The sequence below is a fragment of the Paralichthys olivaceus genome, chromosome 4 (genome assembly GCF_024713975.1).
Source record: "Paralichthys olivaceus isolate ysfri-2021 chromosome 4, ASM2471397v2, whole genome shotgun sequence".
Taxonomy (NCBI): domain Eukaryota; kingdom Metazoa; phylum Chordata; class Actinopteri; order Pleuronectiformes; family Paralichthyidae; genus Paralichthys; species Paralichthys olivaceus.
This window is the reverse complement of record NC_091096.1, coordinates 17,205,570-17,232,332: the sequence shown is the minus strand read 5'-3', so window position 1 is coordinate 17,232,332 and position 26,763 is coordinate 17,205,570. Positions and strand designations below refer to the sequence as shown.

The following is a 26,763-nucleotide window of genomic DNA, read 5'->3' as shown; positions in this document are numbered from 1 at the left end:
AAAGAGGACATCACAGGGAATGGCACTTATATCACAATGCAGAAACTGTTATCAGAGGAGGTACAGGTTTATGGTTCAAGGGCTCGTCCATTCATTGAGAACAAGCTCAGCCTCTCTGCCTGACACACTGATAAAGAGAGCACAAATAAAACAGCTCCACAGCTCCATCTTTGCCTCTCCCCAAGGGAATAATATATCACCCATCTGAATGTGGCGCATATTGAATCATTTCCAGTGTTGATGATTCATTTGAATAAATCAGCCTTTTTTATTTTGCCAACTTGAGCTGATACTGAAATAAGGAAAACTGAAGTAACATTGTTGGATATGAGGAAGGACAGGTGTTAGTGTTCTGCAGGACCGGTAATCCTAATCTCCTTTCAAGCAACAATTAATGACTACAGCAATAATCTTCGCATATATGTTGCTGCAATTCCTTTTTGACTGTCAACCATAACCTGCCTAATTCACGTATAGACCAAATCCAGGGGGATATGTCGCTGCAGGCAGATAGGATCTTATCCTGGATTTGCATAGATAAATGCACAGCAATAATTCAGGAAGCACACGGGACAGATGTAGTTTTTGACCTGAGATATATTCTCGATCTGACCGTTCACTATTGGCAAGGCCTGCTCTCAGGAGCTTAATTTTCAAATATGGTTGATCCACAGAAAGAGGTCCACTTGTTATTGGCATTAACTCTTAGAAAATATCAAATGTTTTAAGAGAAAAAAAATAAAGATGGAAGCTTCCCTCAAAAAAACACAAACTTTCAATGTCTCCCACAAAAAGATACGGATGCACAGGATCAGCCTATCGGCGAATATGAAGAATCAGCAGCTTGTGCAATGAAAGGGTTATATCCGCATTCAAGCTAAGAGACATACTCTAACATACACAGACACAAATCCTGTTGAGCTGAGCCGAGCAGAGATACCCTACCAGCCCTCCAAGGCACAATTAGGATTTCACGGGGGGAAGAAATCTACATTCCTGCACACATGAAAAAAAAGTCCTTTCTCCCTCCCCACAACAATATCAACTTTTTACTCAAGGAAAAACCTGAAGCACCACTCGATAGGATTTGGACAAAGAAATAAAAAACAAAGCCAGAAAAAAAAAAATCTAAATTTAAGCTGCAGTTGTTAAAGAAAAAATATTATGGTTGAGGAAAATCCAGTCCTAAGCCTCCCAGTTCCAATCAATTTCTCCTATTCTCTGTGATATGAAAAGGAGCAACCACTCATAGTTTGAAGTGCTCGTCTGCGTGGAGCTGTTGTATGGACGGCCTCAGAGTTTGAGTTCAACACCTGTCAGACATTACCTGCAGGTGCACAACTACCTGCCAATCTGAATAAGAGGCAGAGTGGAACTTTTCATCAGATATACCAGTGATATGAACAAAAACGTGATATTTACACACAGGAAAGGGATATGTGAGAAATAACTGTGAGCTGTCTGTTTCTTACCAGCAAGTTAACTGCATACAGTGTTATAATAATATCTGTCATGAGCTTAAATTAATAGCAACTACAGTTTATTTCCTGCAAACTATATTTGTCTGTAAATGTAGTTATACAGAATCAACAATGCTTCATTCTAAGCTTAACACAAATAGATACTACACAATGTCTTATGTATACAAAGATGAAAAGGAAGTGAAATAACATTTATCATTTCATCCCCTAATTCCATTGTTTAATACTGAACCATGATCTAAGAAGTCAGATAAGAATTACATTCTTTAGATGCATATAATTAAGACACAGTTTGCGTTTAAATGTATTAGAAGAAGAAACAAGAGCTGATACGATTTCTTGATTATTGATCGGCATAAAATGAATGAGCGACTATTTTAATAAGTAATTATTTGTTTTCAAGCCAAAATGCCAAGTGCCTGTTTGAGCTTCTCCATTGTGAGGATGTGTTGATTTTCATTATTTTATGTGACAGATATCTGAATATGTTATATGAGTATCTGGGTTGTTGACCACACGAAACAGGAGCTGCAAAGACGATACCCTACACTCTGATGTTTTATGGACAAAACAATGAATTGATCAAAGAATCCATCCTAATGTCCTCATCTAAAGAAGTGGTACACTGCTGTTGGTTTTGATTGACAGAATGATTGCAGTCCTCTCCATTTATCATAAAGAACATTTTATTCATGATTTTAAGACAATTTTAAAAGGCTTTTATATTTCAGTTGACTCTTTAAACTCTTATCCAAATAAACTAAATGAGGCTTGCAGCCCAGCCACATTTCCTTTGACCCCATCATGTGTGATTTAACTTTGACAGACATTAAGCTAAATACCATGAAGACAATGAATGGACTCAGGCTTCAGCTACAATGAACGTTTTCGAGTGTAAACTTACAGTTCTGCTAATGCGATCTGGCAAAACGAATGCCCCGAGGTGCATCCATAGAGCAATTATGCCAAATAAGGACATTATCAGTGCTCGAATTTGACCAAGACCTTTTAGCTGCCCGGCCTGTGGAGTTGTGTTTTGAGGAAAAAACACATTGTAACTGTCACTTCTGATTCTCAGATTTGCGTCGAGTCTGAAGAAAAGGTTAAGCGCATCGTCTATCTGAAAATGCCCAAATCTGCAGTCAGGCATAAAGTTGGCACCCAGATAAATCATGGCATCACTGTGCTTCAGTTTTCTCATTATCCATACCTCTCATGACATTCACAGAAAGAAACAAAGCATCCTGCCAACACCTACTCTGTGAGAGAGCTCTTTCAGTTCAGCTCAAAAAGCTGAGAGCTCCAAACCTCCACACCACAGTGTGGGCAGTGCTGGCAGAGCCGTGTGCCTAAGAACACTGACTGAGTGCAACAGTTGGACTAATAACAGAACAAAAAAAGAAAAAGAAAATCAACGCGAAATGTGGGGACAGCTCCACAGCTGAGAAGCAGGTTGACTTCTGCCCACCTCTCCTCGTGAGCGGATGGTGTCCACAATGCCTCTGGGGTCTTAGTTCCATGAGGGGCGGTGAGCTTGCAGCTTCAGCCACTTCAGGGTAACGCAAATCACTTTAATATGTTAAGAAGATTAAGCTGGATAAATGTCTAGATACATTTTTTGAAAAGCCACGTAAATCTCTAGTGTTTTTATTTGGGGAGGGGCGGCGTGTGAGTCAGTTGAGACGATCAACACAAGCCCACCAAAATGCGACGCGATTGGCTGGGGAAAATTGGGCTTATTTGAGATTTTGCATTTTAAGCTTCTTGAATCTAAGACCATCCCACCTCTTTCTTATTATTTTTAACACCAACCTTTGGGACAACAAAACTATGGAGGAATACTGGTCACAGTTTCATGTGCCACTGCTCTCTCAGCTTAGACTCAGCTGCCTTATCCTGCTTATGCTGATATCATATCCTTAATTGTGCAGGTCAATGTTTTTCTTGAGAGTCTGTTAATCTGCTGGTGAGAGCATTTAAGAAAACACACATAAAAGAAGAGAAAGAGGTTAAGTTGGAGGTCTCTAAAGTGAAGTGCTCGAAGGTTTTTTCAAGGTCTGCTGCTGCATTTTTCAGGCTAAATCATTCAAGGCAAATTAATTAATTGAAGCAAGTATATTTTAAACATGACGGATGGCTGACTCTTTCATTTTTTATTCCTATCTTAAGAATTAGCGATCTGAGGGTGTCCGCCTGTCAGCTCGCTGTGCTAGAAATTGAGTGTGAAAACGAACGGGAGAAATGGAACAAATAATGTAAAGGGATTAACAAATCATTTGCATAACATTTTCTTTTGCTTCCAAACTACAGGATCAGGAAAAATGACAAGGAAGGCAGTTTTATCATCCCCCTGTTCGCAAATCAATCAACACATCAATGCACCTGAACGCTGTTACCATTAGCCGCCTTTTCATGTCAAACGCAAAAATGAATCACCGGTAATACATCTTAAAAACACAGTAAAACGGACTGACGAGGAAACGAAAGAAGTTGGAAGGAACAGGAAGCAAAAAACTGAAAAACATAAAACTTGAATATTTGGGCATCTTTGAAATGATACTTTCACTGTGCCAAATGTGTATTAACCTGTTTTTCCTTTAACACTCTGTCTTCTCCATCCAGAGTTAAGACAATAAGACCACTGGGGAGATGAAGGGGATGGCATTATGGAGAGTTAAGCATTATGAGCAGCCCTGAAGCTGTTCTTAAAGAAGGTGAATCAGAGGATTGGGACACAACTGTAACTAAACCCTGTGCCGGACCACAAATGAGAGGCACAAAAAAACATTTTGGGCAACGTGCCACTAAGCCAAGCATCTGGGTCTTAAGTAAAACTTCACATGATCACTTTTAACTTTGTGATTACTTAGTTCAAAAAGAAAAGAGGCTGTCAAAGTAGAAACAAGCCCATTATGTCAGTTTCAAGTAAAAGAGCCTGAGTGTCTGTATTCCCTCTTTGAGATAAATTACTCTACAATGAAGAATCTAAGGTAAAGTGTACAGTTCGATTTCTGTCCTGAAATTCCTCACAAAAGGGAAGGAGCTCATATTAACATGCAGATATCTGTGGCCCAGGGAACTCTTGGGATCGTTCCACACACAAGCTTGTGAGACAAAATGAGAACAGCGCAGAGTGGCCTGATTTGATTTTTTTTAAAGGTGATATGTTTGGGTGTCATGCCCCCACTGGACAGATCAGGTTAGGGAAACATACGAGTTTCTCACTCTGCCAAAGTGCAACAGAGTCGTCTGCAGATCTTACGTTGATTCCCAGGCAAATGTTAGGTTTCGGTGGCTCATATAAATAGAAATTTAATCTTGTATGTTTGTCTAAGTATCCACAGCAGCAGATGCACTTCCCATGCAGATTATGAATCTCTGTTTGAACAGATCTTGCCATCAATGTATATGAACTGAGGAAATGGAATTTCTGTGTGAATACTGAATAATAATCAGGCGGCGCAGGTTCAGGTCTTTATTAAAGACCCGCTGCTTCTCCGAGTGTTTGCTATTGCCTCTGTGCCAGAGTTCACAAATTTGGATCTAAGATTTAACTTTTACAATGATGAAAGCTTATATTCTTATTGCTTAGTTAGGTTGCTACGTAAAAAAAATAGTTGTCATCGATACAAAGACATTCCTGTGTATCAAAGCAAATCATCTTCTCAAACATATCAGGTCTGAGTCGGACTTACGTGTTCAACCACCTCCTTTTCTCAGAGGTTTTGTCAAACGGTGAAAATCATTTTCTTCCCGTGCCACTGTTTGCATGGAAACCTGACCATTGTCATCTGTAAGAGCATCCAAGAGCTTCCTTAATCTGTTCTCATCCTCCCATTGATAATACAATACATTTTCATGGTAATTGAAATCATATTTTACTCACAGCCACAGAGTAAAAAGTATGTCTGCCTACGCGCTTATAGTCCAAATGTAAGGTGAAGGAATACTACGCTATTGCAATAGCACGGTGTGAAATGGTTGCATCAAAAAAAGATTAATACATAAATGAATGTCAGTTTAGAGGTGAATGCACGGGTGAGAGGCGGGAAGACAAAGAAAATAGGGGAAGGAGGTGAAATAAATAGGAAAAGAACACTTGATTTCAGATATAGAAACGTGTCATGTGAAGTCTCACTTACACATGAAAGACAGTTGCACACATTCTTTTGCCCTCAGTTCCCGCCAACTGAGGGCAAAATTGTTGTAGCGCTGCAGTTTGCATGTCACAGGTCAAACCTCATGAGGTGCGTGTGCGTCTCACGAGGTGCAAATTATTCTTCTGTGTGATGGTGAGATGGTGGCTCTGGAGGTTTACTGCCTCTCTTCATTCCACTGAATATGCATAATCAATCGTACTAGTAGCAGAAGGTTGTAAATCTTTCCTCCTCTGAAGCTCCCATGAATCACGTGTGCCTTGTAGTAAATGGGCAATGACTGAATGGAGCGGGACACGGGTCAGCTTAACACGGTGTTATAATGACAAAGGGGAACATTAGCTAAGGAAATAAACTCCCTGAATCTCAGCCAAACACACCAACTTAATCCAGCAGAGCCAAAAACACCCACCTGATGAGACTGAATATGCAATTAGATGGATATTATAGTACATGTTTCACTTGTTGACCCTCGCTGTCACATAAAGGCTCAAGGAAGTGTCTGTTTATCTAAATATACACTCTTCACTGAAAAGAAAGGCCATCGCCTACTGGAGATAAAATCCCTATCTCTGCGGTCTAACATCCCCAACATGAAGACCTATCAGGAATCCTGCATGGGTGGACATGTAGGCTTTCCTAGGAATGACAAGGTCTGCTCGAGAGGAACCCCACCCTCGCTTTCTCCAGCATGCCAACACAGAGGAGAGTGGGCAGCGCTGAGACGGCAGCCTGCCGTGGGCACTGCCAGGCTTAAAGCTGCCCTGTCGTCATCAGAGGCTTGCAGAAAAGAACGCTGAGATTCACCAAAAAAAAATTTAAAAAAGAGGAGGGGGATCGTTGCATTTAAATCCTCTCTCTCAACGCCCCCACATGTTTTAGCAAAGCATAAAAATCATTCACAGAGAGAGAGAAAGCGAAAAAGAAAAAGATAGAGGGAAATAGAGAGGAAACAGCTATTAGCAGCAGTAAGCAAGCTCAAGAGATCATAGTGAGGCAGCTCTAATCGCAGTAATGGTTTAAACCCTCATTCCATCCACCAGATGCAAGAAATGTCTACCCAAAAAACAAGGCTTTGAAATCCCCCATGTCTAAGAATGTGCCCTGTGGCTATGGTCCTTACTGAAAAAAAGAAAACAAGTCCAAAACTGTCTCTACTTTTGGAGTAACTATGAGGTAAAGATAGCTCCTGTGGCCTGTGTTGTTTACGCCAAGTATGACAAACATGCCTGAACATGCTTGTGTAAAAACTATAACTCATAGTGATTTAAAATGATGCAAATGTACATTTTATATATACACAGAAAATAAAAGAAGAATAAAAAATACATATGTCGTGTAAAAAGTGCAAGGCCACTACATGCACTGGAGAAGCTTCAATGCACTTAGCATAGATTAGCTCAACTGGAGGATGAATCATAACATTCTGAATCAAACATCTAATTTGATGTTTTGATGATGGTAATGAAGGGCAACTATAGGTGTTCAATGAGGTGTGTGTCCTCTAGCTGGGGGCATTGTCATCCTTGAAGAGACTCTTCCAGTGGGGATAGAACTGTTTCATAAAGGTGGTCACTGCCAACAACTACAATGATTTGCAGTGACCATTACCTCTACAGGGACAAATGGACCGTAACCAAGTCCGCATCTCAGCAAAATGCCCCCCTACAGCACAACAAAGGCACTGGACCCGCTCAGTGCAGGGGTCAAGCATCAGGCCTGTTTTGTTCTGTTGGTGCAGTCACACATGCACTCATCCACCCTTGGTGAGAACGCAGTAGTGGATGACTCATCTGACCATATCAATGTTTTTTTACATGTCTGTATACCAGTCCCTCTGGTTTTTGCACCACTGAGCTCTTAAATGTTTGTCCATGTTTATAATGAGAGGTTTATGCACTGCGGTCCTACTGTAAAATCCATCGACTGTGTATAAAGATGGATAATGTGTGGCCACTTCCTGCCACTAACCAGAATTGAAGCTGAAATATCCCAGGTGTGAACAGTGCCAACTTGTGTATTTGGAGCCAGAGTCTGCGCAGTAGCGATCGGGAGAACGGAGCGGCGGTATCGAGGTCCCGATGATACACTAATCACAAGCTGGTCTCAGCTGTCAATCACGACATTTCACCCTGTTTTAAAGCATCAAATAACAAATCAAAATCCACACTTACCGGAAAAGTGAACAATTGAACAAACTTCAGTGTGATAAGAACATAAAATAACAAACTATTTATTTTAGTTTGGTCCATGTCCCATCCACTGACATGGAGGAGGAAGGACTTATGACCTATACTGCAGCCAGCTAGCAGGAGTCGATCGAGAGGCTCTGGCTTCACTTTTGGGGAGTGGCCACGTTGTCCATCAATATTTACAGTCTATGGTAACTATCCCTCACCTGTAACTGTCCACTGACACAGTCTGACAACTTCCTGCTTCATCATTATATCATATTGATATTATTCTGTAATTCCTTACATTTTATACAAATGCATGATGATCTAAATACAGATGTCCCTTTAGTCACAGTTCCTATTGAAACACCAGCCAGGTGAACATCTCTGTGACTGAAGCTCCTGCCAACAATGAATCGTCTTCACAGATCTTTTCCTTTTGCCGTCTTGATACAAAATCTGAATTGACTGGACCTGCTCAGCATCATCATACTGAACATGCCACAGAGCATGATCACATGTTAATTTGCCCGATTGCATCGTGCAGTGCTTAACTTTGGTCATGCTAAAATATCACGAAATAGCTGAAAGGAGATTTAAGAAGGTAGAAACTCATTTTGACATTCCTTATTGAGTCAAAGCACACCTGGATGAGCTGATGTGCAGCCAAATATACACAGAGATTTTTAATCCTTTCTAGCTCCGAGTTCTTTGGTGTATTTTTGGGTCCTTCTTCATTTTCACTGTTCTTTAATTCTTTCTACAGGCGAAGCTTGTTTTCCAAAGAGCCTCTATCAACATCAAGAACCTGCACAGCTCTGTCTTTGCTATAAAACAAAATTACCTAAAAGCACTTTGGCATTTTGAGACATAATGTTGCTCTGACACAGTAAGAAAATGCAACACGGTGTTGATAAACTCTTTTGACATTTATAAATGTTTTTCAGCATAAACCGTAAAGTCTTTATTGAACAATTTACGATAAAAGTAGCTGGAGCAGTCTGATTTAAAAAGTAAAGATCTCTGATACAGGGGAAATGTTCCGTGCTGAACAAACTTGTTAATTCCATTCAACTGTGGCCTCTAAGATATAAACTGTAAGTTGTGAGTGAGTTGGATTTTGAATAAACATTTTAATCTTGTGAGGTTCAGATTTGGTTCCTTATAGCAAGCACGTGTTTGTTGATATCATTCTTCAGAGATCTTTTCTAGAACAAGATGCCACGGTAGACTTAATGTAAGAATTTGTTTTGCAGAACCAGGAAGGACCTTTTTATATACGTTCTAGGACGGACGCAGGGAGAGCCTGGCCTTCATGTTAGACCTGCTGACAATGTCATATACCAGAGTAAAGGCTGCATTCTTAGTTCAAGTACTGTATCTCTCTTCCGATGGTCCAATAATGATTTAAATCATTATCTAACTGTGTCAGGAGTCATTCCTTTAATTTCTATAGGAATAAGATTACAATAAGTGTTTTATGCCTGTTACTTAATATTTAAGTCAACTGATGCTTCTACTGAGAAAAACCATCAGGGCTGTGAGATAAGAGGTAGAAGCAAATGTCTTTTTTTTCAAATGATTAAAAGGTCACTGTTATATATAATATACAATAATTATAATTAGGACAGAATTGGGATTATAACATATTTAAATATTGCTTCAGAGTAACTTTTTTGTTTATTTATATTCACATTATTTATTGTTGTTTTTATTTGTGTTCGTAAGCATGTGCCCTCCTCAGGTTGTGATTTATAAGTTTGGCTAGCATGACTCAATCTCAATAGCAGATGAATGGACTTTAGACTTCTGAATTTTTGATTTTACAATAAATTATAAATAATGGACCTGAATAATCTTTGCATTTATTTTTGGTATGTTTGGCTGCAATCTGACCACCAGTCCCACACTCTCCATGTGGTGAAACAAAGGACATTGGGAAAAAGGGGGTTGCATGTCAAACCCATTATTAAAAATCTTTACAACTACAATAATTAATCCAATCACACAAGTGCTATGTTTTGCCTTTAAATTAGGACAGAGAATAATTTATTCAGAAAATAAAGTAGCATGACCTTCAGTAAATTGTGCTTCCAACTTATTACAACAATATCTATACATGTTCCCTTGAAAGAATACGGTCAGGTCTTTTTTATTTCCAGTTCTTATTACCACTTTGCACTAACTTTATTTATCAGACTAGGACATGGTGTTAGGTGTGTTAGCCAACACACATCCCACTTGTATCAAACTGTAGATGCTGTTAAGGCTTCTGAATATAATTAGAAATTCTAAAAATGCACTAACACATAAGTTCAAGTGGTGATTCGTTGCTCTGAAGTTTGGACACAGCATTCAGCAGCTTCTGTGGCCCTTTGCTTTTGTTTTTGGTCATGAGCACCTATTTAGAGGCGTTTTCATGGGACTGCTGCCCATTGCGCTCTATTACAATTACTCAGCAGGCATGCATCCCAACCAAGTGATGAAGTGGGTGTTCCAGTGGGTGGATCTGAGCCTGAACGGCCACTATTCTGTGTTCCAGCTACTGGGTACACGGGGTGAGTGGCAAAGAATAGCAGCGACACAGGCAGCCTGGCACAGTGACAGAGAGCATGGTGGACCAGCGGACCAACCACATGACCGCAGGCAACGATCTGAGCCTTCAACAGTGCCTGTGTGCTCAAGTGTCAGGAGAAATGGAGAATTACATTTCAAAGCCCAGTAAATAAAGTTTGTATTGATTTAATCTAACATGTAATCTGTTTTGCTGTCCAGCACTGATTCTGGCAATAAAAGAGAATCATGTAAGACAGCATTATAGATAATACGACCATACATCAAAGGGAGTTTGAGCAGGAGAAGGGCAATACATCATGTTCAAGCCAGACTGCTTAGCTCTGGAATTCATAAACTAGCTCCTAAATCGAGGTGGCTTTCAATTTAAGTTTTCAATTTACAGATAGAAGGTTTGGTGTACACTTGATGCAATTTCATTGTCAACAACAGCAGCAGTTCTGTGCACTGGGTGCAGCATCTCTCTCTCTCTGTCTGTCACTCAACAATAAAACGACACACAGGAGTGTGAGTGCAAAGCAGGTGAATGGATCTGTGATGATTTTATGTGACATGAGAAGAGTGGGTATTTAAACAGGAACACATCACATGACATTCAAGCCCTACATCCTGTTCTGCCAACACATTTCACAAACTCGTTGATTCAATGGTATTTAGAGGCTGTGCTGTTAATGTCATGCTCTTCTTCACGAGCACTTTTCATGTTTCTATCTTTTACCATCAGCAACTTTCTGACACTTAATTTCTCTTTCAATCTAAACATATTTAAAATCCCTTCATACAAACTTCAAACAGCAGTTTTAATGCAATCATTTGGACTCTAGACTGATAGATTCATTGAATTGATAATAATTTATGTTTTATTTATTCAAAAACTTGATTTATCACAGATACTATTTTATAATATTACTCTCTAAACCATGCACAGTATTTTTTACTCTGCTGCAGCTGATCCCCATGAGTGCATCTGACTCCTATCTGAGGATATAGACTTATTGTCTGTATGTTTACTGGTATGAGTATCTTTAACCAATCAAACCTGACCCATCATTAGTTACTGATTTAAGGATATCGATGACAGTGATGTTGCGATTGAGGCTATCTGACATTATACACAGTATGGAGTACAAGTGCAGGTACAATGTGAGACGTAAATCAATTGTTCATGGAGAGGCATACGATCATGAGGTGCTAGCACCCCACTGTGGTGTTTAACATTACTGCAGTCAACCGGTGCTCAGCGATGTGGGTGATGCAGATAATTAAAAAGTGACATATATGCTGAAAACTGAGAAGGCTGACATTTTAAATTGTTAATGTGCATAATGTTATTTTGTCTAATATTGAGAACAGGTTGTTTATTGTGACAGTTAACAAAGGCCTGCTCTATTAGGGTTGATATGGAGCCTGGTTTATCCATCACTGCACTCTAGTGTTCAAAATAAGCATGTGCATCTTTGACAAACAATAATAAAAATAATCTTTCATATCATTATAATGTCGAGAACATTCTCATAAATCACTTATTATCAAAACCTCTTTTCCTAAGGCATACTAGATATGTTTCTGTTTAATAAGAGTAGAGACATGATAATGTGATACTAATGAGTATTTCCTTTCTATTCTATTCTAAAATCTAGTTTCAATATTGTGCAATATAGTGCTGATGTACTACTGGGCATCAGTTAAGAGTATGTAAAATGTGTGTTTTGTGACAGTTCAATCTACAAATTAAAAATAAAGAGTGTAATGTTTCCTTGTTTAATAGCAAGCAGTGGTGGAGTCATAATGCAGAGTAAACACTGAACAAGCCACTTATAATCATTCAGTTTGCCTGACATCTCCCCCGAAAACATGAACGCACACACATGAATCTTGTACCTTGTGTGCTCCAGAGAAGTAAAGCTGTGGGGCTCTCCACACTTTGCTGACTTTCTCTCTGAGCTTCTGGACTTTTGGAACGATGAGGCATTTGTCGATGTCCAGCTCTGGGTAGATCACTTCTAGTCCACCACTTTATTGAAGAGAGATAGAAGCTGAACCTCATTGTACACAGTTATGTATTACATTTGGCATTGAGGGAAATTTAAACAGAATCTAGTCTGATATGAAGATGAACAACATGATTAAAAAGGCTCCGATACTATAATGGGCATAAAGTGCTTAAGTAAAAAATGTATTGAGGATAAGAAGCTTCAGTTCAGGATCATCTGCCCTGTTGTAGATTGTTTACTTGTCATTACTCTATGAGCACATCTCTCTGCAGCATTATGATCTACTTACTGACAGAAAGAAGAATCCAGTGAGCTGAGAGTGTCTGGTGATGTTTCCACATGGAAAAGCCCCAAAATGCACAGAGAAAACACCAGAAACGACCCGAGTGCAGCCTGCAGAACAGCAGCAGTCAGTCAGACAAGACCCACTTCAGGAATCTTATTGTAAACCTGAAATTATCAATTAACTTCACTATTACAATACTTCCAAATACTTTGTTGATACATCTATAAAGTGTTTTTCTATAGAATGAGAAAAATATTTTTGAATTACCATAACTAAGATCCCACAGAAAAAAAATGCTTATTTACAAAGCTGATCTGAACATCTTGAAACCTTATGCTGTTGTATAACACAAAATAAGACAAAGAAAAGCAGTGAATTTAAATATAAAAACATTTTCCCTAAAAAATATATGAATTAGTGGACAGGTATCAGTATTAGAGATTGGTTTGAAGTTGACTAATAGATGAATTCACATCTATTACTATGCATTTGCTACATCGTGTTAAGAAGTGTATGCTTCTTTCTGTAGATTCATTGTTTTTATTAATCACATCATGTGAGCTCTACGTCTGGGCCAATCAGAGCTGATGAATACACCTGACCCCACCCACACCTGTTGAAGACACATCAGCAGCACCGACATGTTTAAATACAATCTACGAGGACTGAAGAAGAATCATCAATAAAAACCCTGATCTGAAATCATATCAATGTTCAGGTGTCGTGTGTGTGCACGCTCTGTTTCTGTTACTATATTTAAACTGCTGAAGATAGCTGACACGTCATTCATTTTCTTTGGTGATCTTATATAAGCAAACTTCTGGCTGCAGGATGAATGACACGTGACTCTCAGTAAAGTACATGTGCAGGTAAACACTCGTTAGCATAAGTTTAGCCTTCACTTGTTTGTTTGTTTGTTTGTATTTACGCAGCGTGGCGCGTTTGGACACGGTGCGGTTTGTCCACGCAGTGAGAGAGCAGACATGGGGTGAAGCACGGTCCTCCACCACAGTTTATCTCGACAGTCACAAGTGAACAACGTTACCATGTTCCTCAGGTTGTTCTCCTGCACCTCCGCACACTCCTGCTCCCTCTGGTTCTGACGCTGCTGCTCCGGAGGATGACGATGACGCAGCCACGTAGGGCAGCACGTCACTGACGTATGAGGCCTCAAAAGTTTCACATGACCGAACTGAAAGAAAAACAACTGGCAGAGGCCAAAGTCATTCACATTATGTATAATACTAATAATAATAATAAGATAAAAGAGGTGCACTTCAAAGTTTTACACAGTTTAGATCAAACTTATCTGTATTTTCAGATATTGAAAACAAATCTAACTTCTATACAACGATGAACCAGAATCTTTGACACACTTATTTTATCATCTCATTCACTCAATTATACTTTTTGTCTTCAAAATATAAGTTTATATTATACAATGTACATTTATAGAGATGTTATCTTATTTTAAAGATTGGAACTATGACATTGACCTCATTATAAAATGATTTTGCAAGGTTTATGTGAATTGAAAGCACATATTAAAGTGTTTACAACTTATAGACACGAGAGAAGTAACAAAATTGTCCAAATGCATAATGCACACTTCAGTGATCAATAAGAAACATTTTACCTCCATTTTCTTTTCTTGTCTTTTCTCTCCTTTATATTTATGTTACATTTAATTTACTTAATACATATTAATATATCGACAAGATCATTTAACTGTATTCAACTTTAGTTGGATATTTTCTTTATATCTGCAATGTTTTTATATACATTAAATATATACATAAAATAACATAACATAACACATATATATATAAAGAGATGCCCAAACTACCCACGTTGCTCCATTTTTATTTAGTAAATATTATTTCCACATTTTCAAGAACACATGCTACAGAATTTCAGATTTACAGCTCCTAAACAATAAAAACAGCTCTTGAGAACAAAAATACCTGATGACTAAGGAAAATGTCATCTAGGCTTTGAACACTGAGAAAACATTCAAGTTTTTTTTCTTTTCTTTATTGTTTTTTTTTCTCTTTTTCATTGAATTTTCAACCATTTCAGAACAAGGCCTCTTAAACTATGCAGAAGTGATTGTGCAGCATATATAATATATTCCTGGTGCTGCTAAAGCTCCCTTTGGTTTGTGCTTCTCTGCAGCGGTGATATTAGCACCCAAACTTATGGAGAGGGCCCCAGTGTCAACATCTCTGTAATTTATGATCTAATCAGTTTTTTTCTATTTTTACCTGATGTTGTGTGCCTAACTGATGATGTTGCAATACCATCTAATGTAAATTGAATAGAACCTGGTGCTACAAAGCAGTGCAAGTTTCAAAGTCAGACGTTTCAGTATGCATAGTACAAAACACTACCTAGTTAAACTATGCAATAGCTCATATTGCAGCCTACAATTTATATTTACATGTTTGAGTTCAAATCTAACTGCCAATGGCCGCACTGTCTCAGCATGTTGTAACTGTGCTGACTCATCAGCATAAAGCAGCTTTGAAATAATAAAAACTAAATCAGAAATCCCTGCATTCAATTCATGATTATAATGTCACAAATCAGTGGGTTATCCTTGTGTTAGTTGAGGGTGGCCTCAGATCAGATCAGAGTCTTTAATTAGTTTTGTGTTTCGGCTTAAAACATACAATCCTACGTAGTGTTCGACCTAAACCACGTTCACCAGACTCCTCAAATCACGCGCCGATTGATTGCTTTACATCCAAATTATGGATCATGTACATTTACAGATACACACGCTGAGAGCACCATGGTAACCTAACACATAGCAGACAAGCTACTGACCATAGTAACACAACATTACATTCGATGCCGTACACTACACTGTACATTAAGGCATGAGGTGCCGTTGATGCAAGACATCAGCAGTAGATTCATTGGGAAATGCAGTGCACTGAGGAATGAAATGCACATCTATGAACTTCATCTATCACACCAAGGCAAATTATAACAACACAGACCCTCTTGCTATAGATATTATAATAAACTGTATTTAACATGAAAACTGGGCCTTATTGTTTATTAACTACTTAAATCGAATGCAGCATATTGGTGAATCCATGCATTAAGGATTAGAATAAAGCTGGATCTTAAAGAGTACCATGCTCTCTCTGCCTAATGTCTGACAATGTGTGCCAAAAAGATTTGAACAATTAAAACCCTCAAATGAAGGTTGCTGTGTTTACTTAATTAGCAACAGACAATATGAATATTATCGAGAACAATTTAAAGCTACTGCTTAGAGCACCAGAACCATCACTTGTCTGTAGCGTACACTTGATGATGATGACTGAACTTCATCCTTGTCCATGCAATGTGGTCAGGTCAGGAGTTATCACAGGAAAGACTGGGCTCTGTCTAATATGTGTCTAGTCAAAACCTGTATGATAAAGTGTAACTCAAGCAAGCTTTCTTTAACATATGCTGCAAAACTCTTTTGACTCTTTTGATAACAATGGTATGTTTCATGTATGTCTTTATAATGTAATTTATACAAACGTGTCTCTACTTTACCCTAATCCTATTTTACTATGAGTCTATTTATCTATATTCCACTGCTCATGTGAACTACCAGTGATTTCCATGTATACTACAGCGTATAATCGATGTAACTGGAGGTCAGCACGATGAGTATTTAGCTATTTCAACAACAGTGTGTAGCTGCACAGTAACTAAATGCGAGTTGGACGAGTCAAGTCTATATTTAGTATATGTATTACTCAGTAATACTGTGCCATACTGCTCACTGCCTGCAGTGCACAATATTATGTAACTGTGCATGAGAGTGAAGCAAGTTACTTGCAGTTCATCTGATTTTCTTTTTTTACAATTTACAATACGACCCAGCTTCACTGAGAACCGTACTTTCAAATCTGAACATTGCTGCACTCCATCCTACAATCAAGTCCAACATGAGATGACAATCTTGAACATATACTGTGACGTGTGCAAAACAAATCAACACAAATGATTTGCGTTAAACCGCTTGACAATATTTTATAACATTCGAAACACCATGATCCTCCCCAGTTCCTTTTTTTTTTTTTTTTTTACTGTCCTCAGTGCCGTTCACCAGGATGTTGCTACTGGAGGGTTTTGTGTGTGTCTCTGTCGCAGAAGAGTCCAAGAAAGTGCTCGAGATGTGTAGAAGAACATGGATGACTTCACCACCGCGAGGAAGCTTCCTGCATGTACAAATGCAGACAGTCCTGGAGACATCCTCCGGTCAACCAAGAGAAGTCCCCACGAGATTTGAGATGTCAAACATGTCCGTCACAGAGGAATGTACACGTGGGCACTTCAGCTCTGGAGATGTACAGTTTGTGTAGCTTCCCAGGATGACAGCGATCAGGCTGATGGGACCATCCAACGTTAAGCTGAAGGACCCAGGAAAAACATGTGGCGCCAACAAGCCTCATCAAAACATACAGGGAAATAATCGTGGTTTATTTTTGCTGGCCTTTTTACAGAAAATTTGCCTCAATTTGGAATCTCTTGTGTCTCCGGACACTGAATGCATTCATGTAAACTAAAGCCCTTTTGTGACAAGAGGCGACAAATCACAAGATCACGATACATCATAAATACGAGTGTGTCCAGATTCACCGCTCTCAGTTGTGCAAGCCGTACACAAACATTCAAAAACACAAGGGCTGGACAGAGATACAACTTGCCTGTATTTGCTTTTATGCATACAGGATGATAATCAGCATGGTTAGAGTGGATGAGTTCAGTACTTGATTCATGGCAGACTATACGATGTTGCATCTTGATGATGAGATCATACTGTACACGCAGTTTGGTAGATTGTACAAACACTTAAGGGCAAAGTGTTATATCTCTGAGACTTAATTTCTGTGTTGAGTTGCTGGTTGTTGCAGCTGATAAGCAGCACTTGGTTATCAGTTCAGGTTGACTGATGATAGTTATGACCACAGGTGGAAAGTTCTGTGCCAGCAGAGTGCTATTACTTTAAACTCAGATGGTGGAACACATAACGATCGATGTGAGTTGTTGTTTGCGCCGGACACACTGTGCCATTTGTCAGTGAGGCTCATATCACTGAGGTCTGAGCGTCATAAACACCAAGCTAAAAATACAGGGAACAAAGCTCAACTTAAACTGCCAGATTGAGCGGACCTTAATGTGCTGCAAACAAACCAGAGAAGGAGAAACTGTGCCTGAATAACTGGGGGCGGATCTAGTCAGCAGTGCTTATCTTCTATTGTATCTGTTACAAGTCACATCCGCGCTGAGTGGACTCCGGCGGGGACCCTGCCTTACCGCTCGGTCAGATGATGGCGGACGAGCCAGAAGAGGGAGAGTTCGAGTTAGGGGAGGAGGGAAGGTTCCAGAAAATCCACTTGCGTTTGCACTGCCGCCTCTGGTACAGGTAGTCCTCCTTGTCGCGTTCTTTTCGTGCTCTTTGGTAGTGGTCGTCCTCTTTGAGGTACCACACGGGTGGCCAGCGGTGTTTCTCAAAGTATTCTTGGTTCTCTGCATCAGAATAATCTGTTTTAGAAAAATGCTGAATAGGATTTTCAAAAGTCAATTTTAAATTGTCAAATTCTATACTATGTTTTTTGCATTTCAGCAAAGTCATAACAAATTAATTGGAATCAGTTGGAAGAAACAGACTGAAGATATATTTGCATATTCTTAGACGCTGATAACGTTGTAGTGTAATATTAATTATGTATAACAACCAAACTTTCATTAATAAAGGAACATTTGAGTAACTGTGGATTTTGCAACATTATAGACTCTATAGAATATTAATAGATTTGATTTTATCATTGAGCAAACCAGAACTGTGGAGCCAGTAACTATTTATGTTAAAAGTCCTTGACTAGCCTGAAGTGCTTAAAGTCTCACTCAGGTGGAATGGGTCCATTGAGCTTAATCGGATTTTACAGATTTCATTTAAATTGGCCATCTGTTTTATCTAAAGCCTATTCTATACGTTTCTATATGTCATGCTGCCATGTTCCAAAACAAACAAGTGTGTATGTACTGCAGCACAAAACTGTGTGTTAGGTTTGTGTTTACATTTAATCAGAGGGCTGTTAACAGATCACATGTGTATTACCTGTAGACTTGGCCTTCATGTCTCTGGGAAACTTGCGGCAGACGCTGTTGTAGTTGGTGCAGATGTGGTGAAGACACCAGCCTGTGAGCTGCTGCGCACCGTGGAACTGTCAACATACAAAATCAGTATTCGTCATTTTTGTATTTGTTCCTGTACATGACAAGCATTGTTGTGAGGTTTTGCTGTTGATTTGGATGCAGACATCTTCTTAATCAACCTCAACCTAAATGGAATAAATATTTATATATATTCGTATATATTTATATATGTAGGCAACCTCAGGTTCAGATTGTTTTATTTACGTCTGCTTGGTGCGACTTGCCTCTACGTTTATATACATTTTGCATCAGCAATCAGTTTCAACTGCAGTAAATCAAACTTTATTGTGTTAGCATTGGCATGCTAACTTAGTGTATTGGTATTATTAATGCAAATGAGAAGGTACAGTACAACAACTGATTTATGAGCCTTTCATAGACATATATGTGTTTATGTTTATCAATACATGCTGATATGAAAACTTTTATTTTACAGACTAAACAATGTAGAAAATGTGAGCATTTATCTTTACATAAAATGTATCTTTATTTTCTATGTTATTTTCAAGGTCTATATATTTGGTTATATTTGTGTTTTTGTCTTATTTATAATAAAGATTATATTTCAACTGTAAAATATCAACCCTTAATAACATTTCTTATCAGCTTACAAATCATGGTAATTTCTTTTTAAAATACCTTTTTTTTTAGCTTTTTTTTTACTCCATTATATCATTATCTGCATCAGCCCCCAAACGTCTCCAGATTAGTTTAAAAAAAATGCAGAAAAATCCATTTGGATTCAATTTTTGTCCTTTAGTGGTGCATATCACTAAAGAAATTAGCAATTGATCAAATTGCCACAGAATGAACACAGTCAATGAAGTGGAACTACAGTTGAAGCAGAATCCCATCTGCACAGTCTGAATGATGAGATAAACTTTGGCGCTGAGCCAGACCGCAAAGTCCACAATGTCTACTGGCCTTAAGGTCATTTGCTAATTATTTTTCCAAAAAGCTGTCATGCACTATTTAAGACTGCGCTTCTTAGGCTCCACCTACTGGGTGTAAAGATTACGTCAGCTTCCAGAACAGTTCTTCCTGAGGACAGCTCTTTACAATTAGCCAAAGTATTATGTAAGGGCTTCAAAAGCTATCCTTGTTCTGAGATGATGTCACAGTCTACCTGGGCCATATCCAAGTACACCAGCACATCTCCATCAATGTCAGCTCCCATCATCGCTGCCTCCGTCAACACTGTTACTGTGTAGAGTTCTGGAAGAGGCATAAAAGAAAGTCAGTGCAGGCGACGCATTGACTTAGAAACTTAGCTAAAATCCTGTGGGTTACAGGATAATAACTTTACTAAATATACCTGTAAGTGCAACCAGGTGGGGGAGGCAAAGACGATTGGCAAGAACAATCAATTCCATTGCATCCAAGTCAGGTCGAGAGCAAAACCGCCCTGTGTAGAGATATTCCAGCACAGCCCTCATACAGCTGCGAGTAGTGTTGGGAAACAGCACCTTAGAAACATAAACAAGTGTTTGAATCTCCTTTTCACTTTTGTTATTCTATGATGTAGATAGTTGAAAATCGTCATTTACTTGTTCAGTTCTACTTAAGCTACAGCAGCAACAACAACAACAAAAAAGCTGATAACTGATCATTATATCTAAAAATAACTTTGAGTAACCGTATGATTTATTTTTTCAAACAACCATATTTAAATCTCACACTGCAGAGGTAGTTCATATGGTGCATGCAGAATCTTTTAGTAGCATTATTAAGGTGGAAAAACAGAGTACAGCTGAGGTCACAGAACAACAGTGTGCTTAGATCACAGAAGCCACTGTAATTGTATTAAAGCAGATTTGCAATCCTCTAATTAAATTATAGTTTGCACACAGAGCACGTAGTTCATGCTGCTCCACTTGGGACAGTGCATGTATTGATCTTTGCAGCCATAGTGCGTTTCGTGTAATTATATAGCTGAAATGGTGTGTAACTTTGGTGTGTATTTGAGCTCTGTGATATCATGCGACTCACCTCTTTTGTGCAGCTCTCCACAAAGGGCCCCCCGAACATAGCTGCCATCCAGTCACAACTAGAGATGAGTAACGGTTTGTGAGCCATGATCGTCCCATCGTCTAGCTTGAATACTACATCTGCAATACAGAGGTGAGACACAAGTAGTAACATCTGGATCCACTGTATTTTGAGAAGTAGGCCTATACATTTAAAAAACAGAACATGGCTTTGTGGTTTCCACTCACCAGAGAAGGTGCCTTTAGCCAAGCACTCTTTGACTCTGTTTGTGCGCCGTACATGGAAGGCTTTGGTGATTTCTTGGTTCATGAAGGCTTCATTGTTAAGTATGTTTGCCACCATCATCCGCAGGTCAAAGACCTCCAGCAGCTCAGCAATGTGTGCAATGTGCATTAACTCTTTCTCATTCTCGTCCAGCTGACCTGTGTACAGGTAGCGGAGCACTGCTCGGAAAGGACCCAGCTGCATGGACTGGTCCATGTGCACAACAGTCATGGGCCTAGGGCTGTAAGTAAGAGGGTCATCGACCAGCTCCTCCTGGATGCTGACGAAGGCTCTGCTCCACGATGACAGCAGCCTGCCCCTTCGGCCCCCCTGTGAGTCCTTCAAGGTCCCATCGCTAGTGCAAGCCCTCAGGTTGGCCCTGTCTCCGTCATCGCTGCTCTCGCAAACGTCAAAGCTAGCAGCACGCATCAGCAGCTCTCTGCCAGATAGAGGACCGCGAGCGGGCCTTTCATTCTCCTCATTTTGCGTGTCCATAATGAAGAGGTCGTAGAACTTTGAAGAGGAAGTCGCCAGGTATATCTTATGTGCAAAGATTTTCTGTCGCTCCTGCAAAACCAGAATGACGTCAGCACAGTGTGGGTCCTCAAGCAGACCAACTGGATGCTCCTCTGTGGTGGTTGGGGGAGGAGGCACAGTGATTATAGGAGGGGGAGGTTTCGGTGGCAGGAAGGGTGCCTGAAGGAGAGGCCGCTGCACGTTTCTGAGGTGAGATTTCCAGAACTGCAGGTGGCGGCGTGAGATGAGCGCAGCTCGGATAGCATTGTCAAAGACGTCCTTGACACCGAACTGAGCAACAACACTGGTTTCATAATATGGCACTCCCAACTCTTTGGCCACCTCCCGACCTCTCTCTGGAGGAAGAATCTCATTTGATTTAATAGGTCTGAAAAAGAAGAAAATATGTCAAGAGACAACTCTGAAACAAACTCTGCCTTGCAAATAAATACATCTCATTAGTCTCGTTACCGAGCTAAAGGCCTCCGTGCCCTGTTCACTGCCTCCAGGTCAGCGTAGCGCAGGTCCAACTGACAGCCCACCAAGATGACAGGAGCACGGGGGCAGAAGTGTTTGATCTCGGGGTACCACATGGTCTTCACATGGTACAGAGAGTTGGGATTGGCGATTGAGAAGCACAGCACCACCACATCGGACCTGTAGGGAAGACGCAGGAAAAGTTGTCAAACCATAAAACAAGAAGACCAACAAGACCAGCTAGAATACTAGCTGGTCGTCTGAAATTTAATTTAACAGTATCTCACCGGCCATATGCAAAACGTCGGTCCTTATGATGGTCTCCGAACGTGTCCCAGAGACGAAGGGACACGCTGACGTCATCCACTACATCTCTAGAGCGCTCTAGTACCTGATAAGAAATGACACGTTCATCAGCCTCTGTGTGACAATGACTAATGAATTACTGCAAAGCCAAAGGTACATATGGTGCATGCTTTTCTCATGTCTTCATCTCAATCTTCATCTGGAAATGTATTTGCATACTCACCTCCTGGCATACTCTGTACTGGTCAATTGCCCAGACCGTGGGAACATGTGTAGCGAGTAACTGGTACTGAGTCAGTGTGGCATTGCAGGCTCGGGCGCAGATAAGGCGGGTCTTTCCGACTGCATTGTCTCCCACCACCACACACTTGATAGTTTCAACGTTTGGCCTCTCATAGTCCATATCAGAATCTGTCAGCTGAGACCTGTCGAGACACAAAGAGGCGCTGAAAATCTGCATCAGCACCAGAAATCCTAAAGTGTGGTCCTGAACGGCACAGGAGCATGAATCTATGTGGATATCAGACACCGTGGCTACTCTTCATCATCTGCATAGCTTTTTTTTCCTGCCTGCAGAGCTATCAATGAATGTCTCGTGACTTCCCGGTGCCCATTCACAATTTCCCTGTCCCTGGTCCTGATATAAGATTTTTATTTTAAAGCGACAAGCAAGCGATCCTGGCCAGATATTTCTGTAACCCCATGAGGCCAGCTTTTCCCTCTTTACTGGTCCTGTAGCACAATCCCACACAACCTGGACCTAAAGCTTAACTCCGGTCACCACAGTTCTCATTCACAGCAGTAAGTGCTAGAAATCTGGTATGCACAAATACGCCCTCACTAAATAGAGATGGAGGACAAAGGTAAACAGACTATTTCTGTCTTGTGAAAATGGTGGCGGATGATTTAGATACTCGCACTGGTTTCCAAGGGAACTGTGGTCTGTGTCTGGGTGTGTCACAGCCTTTAACGGACAACAATCCATGTATCAAACTAATTCCACTAACTAAAACATATTTTACAAAAGCAGCAGCAGCAGCAGCGGCACATAACAATAGCACATAGCAATAACCGAATGTCAAATGTCATATTAGTGTAGTTGTCTAACCTTATTTTGGTTCTAATATGTTCCATCACATCAAACAATACTTCAAACTCTGTATATCCATATGTCCCAAATTGAGTCATGTTTGACTCTATGTGTTTAAACACCAGAGGAAATTTCTTGCACCCCCCTCCCTGCACTAGGAATCTTGGATGAGAGTAACCACTCCTATACAGTGCTACCTTCTTTGTGAATGAGATCAGCTATAGTGTCCATGTGCCTGCCTGGACCCCGATGGACTCCACTGTCCCTGTGTTCACTACATGACATCTAAAGGATAATATTGGTCCCCCACACTACAAACAAAGGTGTGGATGAATTTACTTCCATGAAAATACAATGATGTACACACTGCTATTAATATAACTATCAAGGGTTACTGAGATTTCTTTATTCTAAGGGTCACTTGCCGTTTGCAGCCATTCATAAAGCCCTTTCATTGACAGCATCTACATCCCTCTGTGAAGGAATACACTCATATTATATACAGCATCAGTGCATAAATATATATAGGCCTTTATGTATATAGATATATCTGACAGTGTGACCTATAAGGCTGCATGGGCCTATAACACAATAGGGATGCACCGCCTCTAATATTGCTCATGCATGCTTTAGTCTACGATGCGCAAAGAATCAATCCATAATTTTTCACAAGATTAGACAAAGACCTGTAGTATTTTCTCTTATTAATAAATAAAAACCTGCAGCCCGCACCGCGATCAGCCATAATAAAGACGATAAAGTCGTGAATTTCCTACCAGGAGGACCGCACAGTCCCTCCACCACCACCGAGTCATGAGGCTCTGCTGCATTACACCTTATGTAACAGCCCGTCACTGACTCCTGAGCCTGTTTATCCGCGTTCCCAACACTCGACAGCGGCATTCGTGCAATAAACCCCCCAGTTTGATTCCCCCCGCAGCCTGGACGCGTCTCATCCCCCCGTCTCCCGCTGCCTCTTACCGTAACATGAGGAAGTGCTGCATCGGGTTGGTCGATGGACGCGGAGGGAAGCGGGGCTCCATCGGATGCGGCTCGCACCTGTCGTCCGCTCGCGTATAACTTCATCTTCGAGGCGAGGTGACCGAGGCTGGAGAACAGGAGGAGGGGGTCCGAGCGCAGCGCCCAAAATACGCAGCCCGATGTGGAGCGTGTCGGTGCCGTGCAGAGAGGCTGCAGCAGCCCTGACCGTCATGAACCACCTCCGCTTACTGTAAGGCCTCCGTGGCTAATAATAGCCAGGCGCACAGGCGAAAAAACCCCCACACCCCATTCATTACAAAACACTGATCCACTTTAAAGACGCACGAATCCCATTCCACGGCTCCAGTCAGCCGGTATACACTGACCTCCAGTCCACTGCCTTTACAATACCGCTCCCTCACTGCACTGTGCGTGGTTTCATTTTGGTAGAAGTGTAAGAAAAATATGTAGAGCTGCATCCCTGAAGTGTGCCCAGCATCACACCACAGAGCCGGAATAATGAACTCCCTGAAGTACTAATTGATAGTCATGTCTCCAGGGACGCCTCTATATTCAATAGGGACAGGTGAGGCTCATCCTGCAAAGAGAAACCACACACACACACACACACACACACAGTTGTGTCTCCATGACTCTATGACTTACATGGACTTCCCGGTGCATTACTTCAGCCTTAACCATAGTTACAACTCATCAAAACTCTAACCCAACTCTAACTAATCCTAACCCAAACCTAAATCTCAACCTAAACCTAACCTTAAAGCATAAAGCATGTCTTCACCTTAAACTTCCATGATATACATCATGTGGACTTGCCTTTTGTCCCCATAAGAAAGACAAGACAGCATGCAGTACACACACACACACTCACTCACACACACACACACACATAGCTTCCATATATTACAACATTTAATAAAAAATAAATAAATTGTATGTCTACAACTCAAAAAACCAATTGTTTACATAGATCCATTATTGTTTAATTCAACAGCACCATCTAAAGAAAAATGCATCAGTCATATATTAAGCACTTGGTTCTTTTGACTCTGCACGACTTGCTTTACATGAAGCAATCATGCATGACTCGCTTTACATGAAGCAATCAACACCCTGAATCTCTGTTTTTGAGGTAATAAACCTTTTAACATTGAAAGAGTGTGCTTAAAAAACCCGAAAAGAATCTGGTCATTGCCACCTGAAGTAAAACGTCCCAATCATAACAAGAATGGTAGTTTTTAGCAGTGTTGGCACCTGCAGCAGTGTCAGTTTATCTATTGGTTAACAAGTTTTAGGCAATTCAGAGTGACAACTTAATCTCGTAGAATGCAGAACAAAAGTATGACTGACCACTTCTGCTTTCCAATAAGCAAAAAGCTACTTATCACTCACAGGTACTGACAGCCATAGTTTGTCCTGTCGGAGAAATAACGGTTGTTTCCACTCCAGGTCGATGCAGCCTCCATCATCACAGCCCCACATGATGCAATATGGAGAATGTTTTAAATCCACTGAAATCCAGTATCTCAACAGTTACTTTTTAATCTTTTACCTCTGTCTCTCTGTGTTGCCCTGAAGTGCGTCACAGCGGAACAATGCAGTCCAGTGTTTGTATATCTTAACTTTGTTTCAGGACCAAGATGATCAAATTACAGTTGACCTTTACACTTGCACATTTTAGACAGCATTTCTATTTTATTATTTATCTGGGTAGAGAAAGTATGTTAAAGATCCTAAATTACATCTGTCCCCCCACAAAGTGAAATGATGCTGGTGCAGAGGACTGGGTGCCACTGAACCAGGAGAGTGACATCTATATGACATCTATGTTATTGAACTCCTGCAGTGTTCACTCTGCTCCACCAGGTGAGGCTGACAGTCAACATTTACTTAATCCCAACTTTAATTCTGAGCAGTGACATACAGAGAGCAAAGGGTGGAATCATTTCCTTCAAAATAAAACAGATGGAAGACATTCACTGTAATAAAACGCAAATGATATAATCATACAATATCATGATGAATATATGTTGTTGTACTGTATATATACGTGTTTTAATAGCAACTGCGTCGAGTCTTCTACTAACTTTGAAGTAGTAAACCATAAATAATCAATCAATGTATCAGCAAGTAAAACAAATCATGAATAATAACAAAACAGAGACAGTCAGGAGAACATTGATCGAAATAGTTTTAAAGATAACCAATGTTCTTTTGTTTTT

At 40.2% G+C, this 26,763-nt stretch overlaps 2 protein-coding genes across 4 annotated transcripts in view; both read right to left on the bottom strand.

Moving 5' to 3' along the window:
* Positions 1-13,808, bottom strand: part of LOC109633597 (phosphatidylethanolamine-binding protein 4) — a 51,090-nt gene extending 37,282 nt beyond the window's left edge. The window contains exons 1-3 of the mRNA XM_020093595.2: positions 13,712-13,808; positions 12,670-12,773; positions 12,268-12,400 (exon numbers count right to left, since the gene is read on the bottom strand). Coding sequence (XP_019949154.2) covers positions 12,268-12,400; positions 12,670-12,773; positions 13,712-13,714 — 240 coding nt within the window. The 5' untranslated portion in view covers positions 13,715-13,808. The remainder of the gene's footprint in view (positions 1-12,267; positions 12,401-12,669; positions 12,774-13,711) is intronic.
* A 705-nt stretch (positions 13,809-14,513) lies between these two features.
* Positions 14,514-25,013, bottom strand: LOC109633603 (rho-related BTB domain-containing protein 2). 3 transcript variants are annotated; one of them, XM_020093602.2, is made up of 10 exons: positions 24,521-25,013; positions 22,673-22,874; positions 22,431-22,534; positions 22,138-22,323; positions 21,114-22,054; positions 20,887-21,005; positions 20,213-20,363; positions 20,024-20,112; positions 18,800-18,905; positions 14,514-18,222 (listed from the first exon to the last, which is right to left on the bottom strand). In XM_020093602.2, exons 1-10 carry the CDS (start codon positions 24,580-24,582, stop codon positions 18,002-18,004), a joined length of 2,181 nt encoding a protein of 726 aa, XP_019949161.2. In that variant the 5' UTR covers positions 24,583-25,013; the 3' UTR covers positions 14,514-18,001. The 3 variants fall into 3 exon arrangements, with proteins under 3 accessions (XP_019949161.2, XP_019949162.2, XP_019949163.2); XM_020093603.2 differs by having other exon boundaries at positions 14,514-18,207; positions 24,521-25,009; XM_020093604.2 differs by lacking the exon at positions 24,521-25,013 and adding an exon at positions 24,316-24,461.
* Between the last annotated feature and the right edge of the window lie 1,750 nt (positions 25,014-26,763).

Excerpts from the sequence above, each read along its gene's own strand:
- LOC109633603 (XM_020093602.2), bottom strand. The coding sequence starts at position 24,582 with ATGGAGCCCCGCTTCCCTCCGCGTCCATCGACCAACCCGATGCAGCAC. Across the intron at positions 20,364-20,886 it reads TGGAGAGCTGCACAAAAGAG|GTGCTGTTTCCCAACACTAC; the intron begins GTGAGTCGCATG and ends TATGTTTCTAAG. Across the intron at positions 20,113-20,212 it reads CCACCTGGTTGCACTTACAG|AACTCTACACAGTAACAGTG; the intron begins GTATATTTAGTA and ends TGCCTCTTCCAG.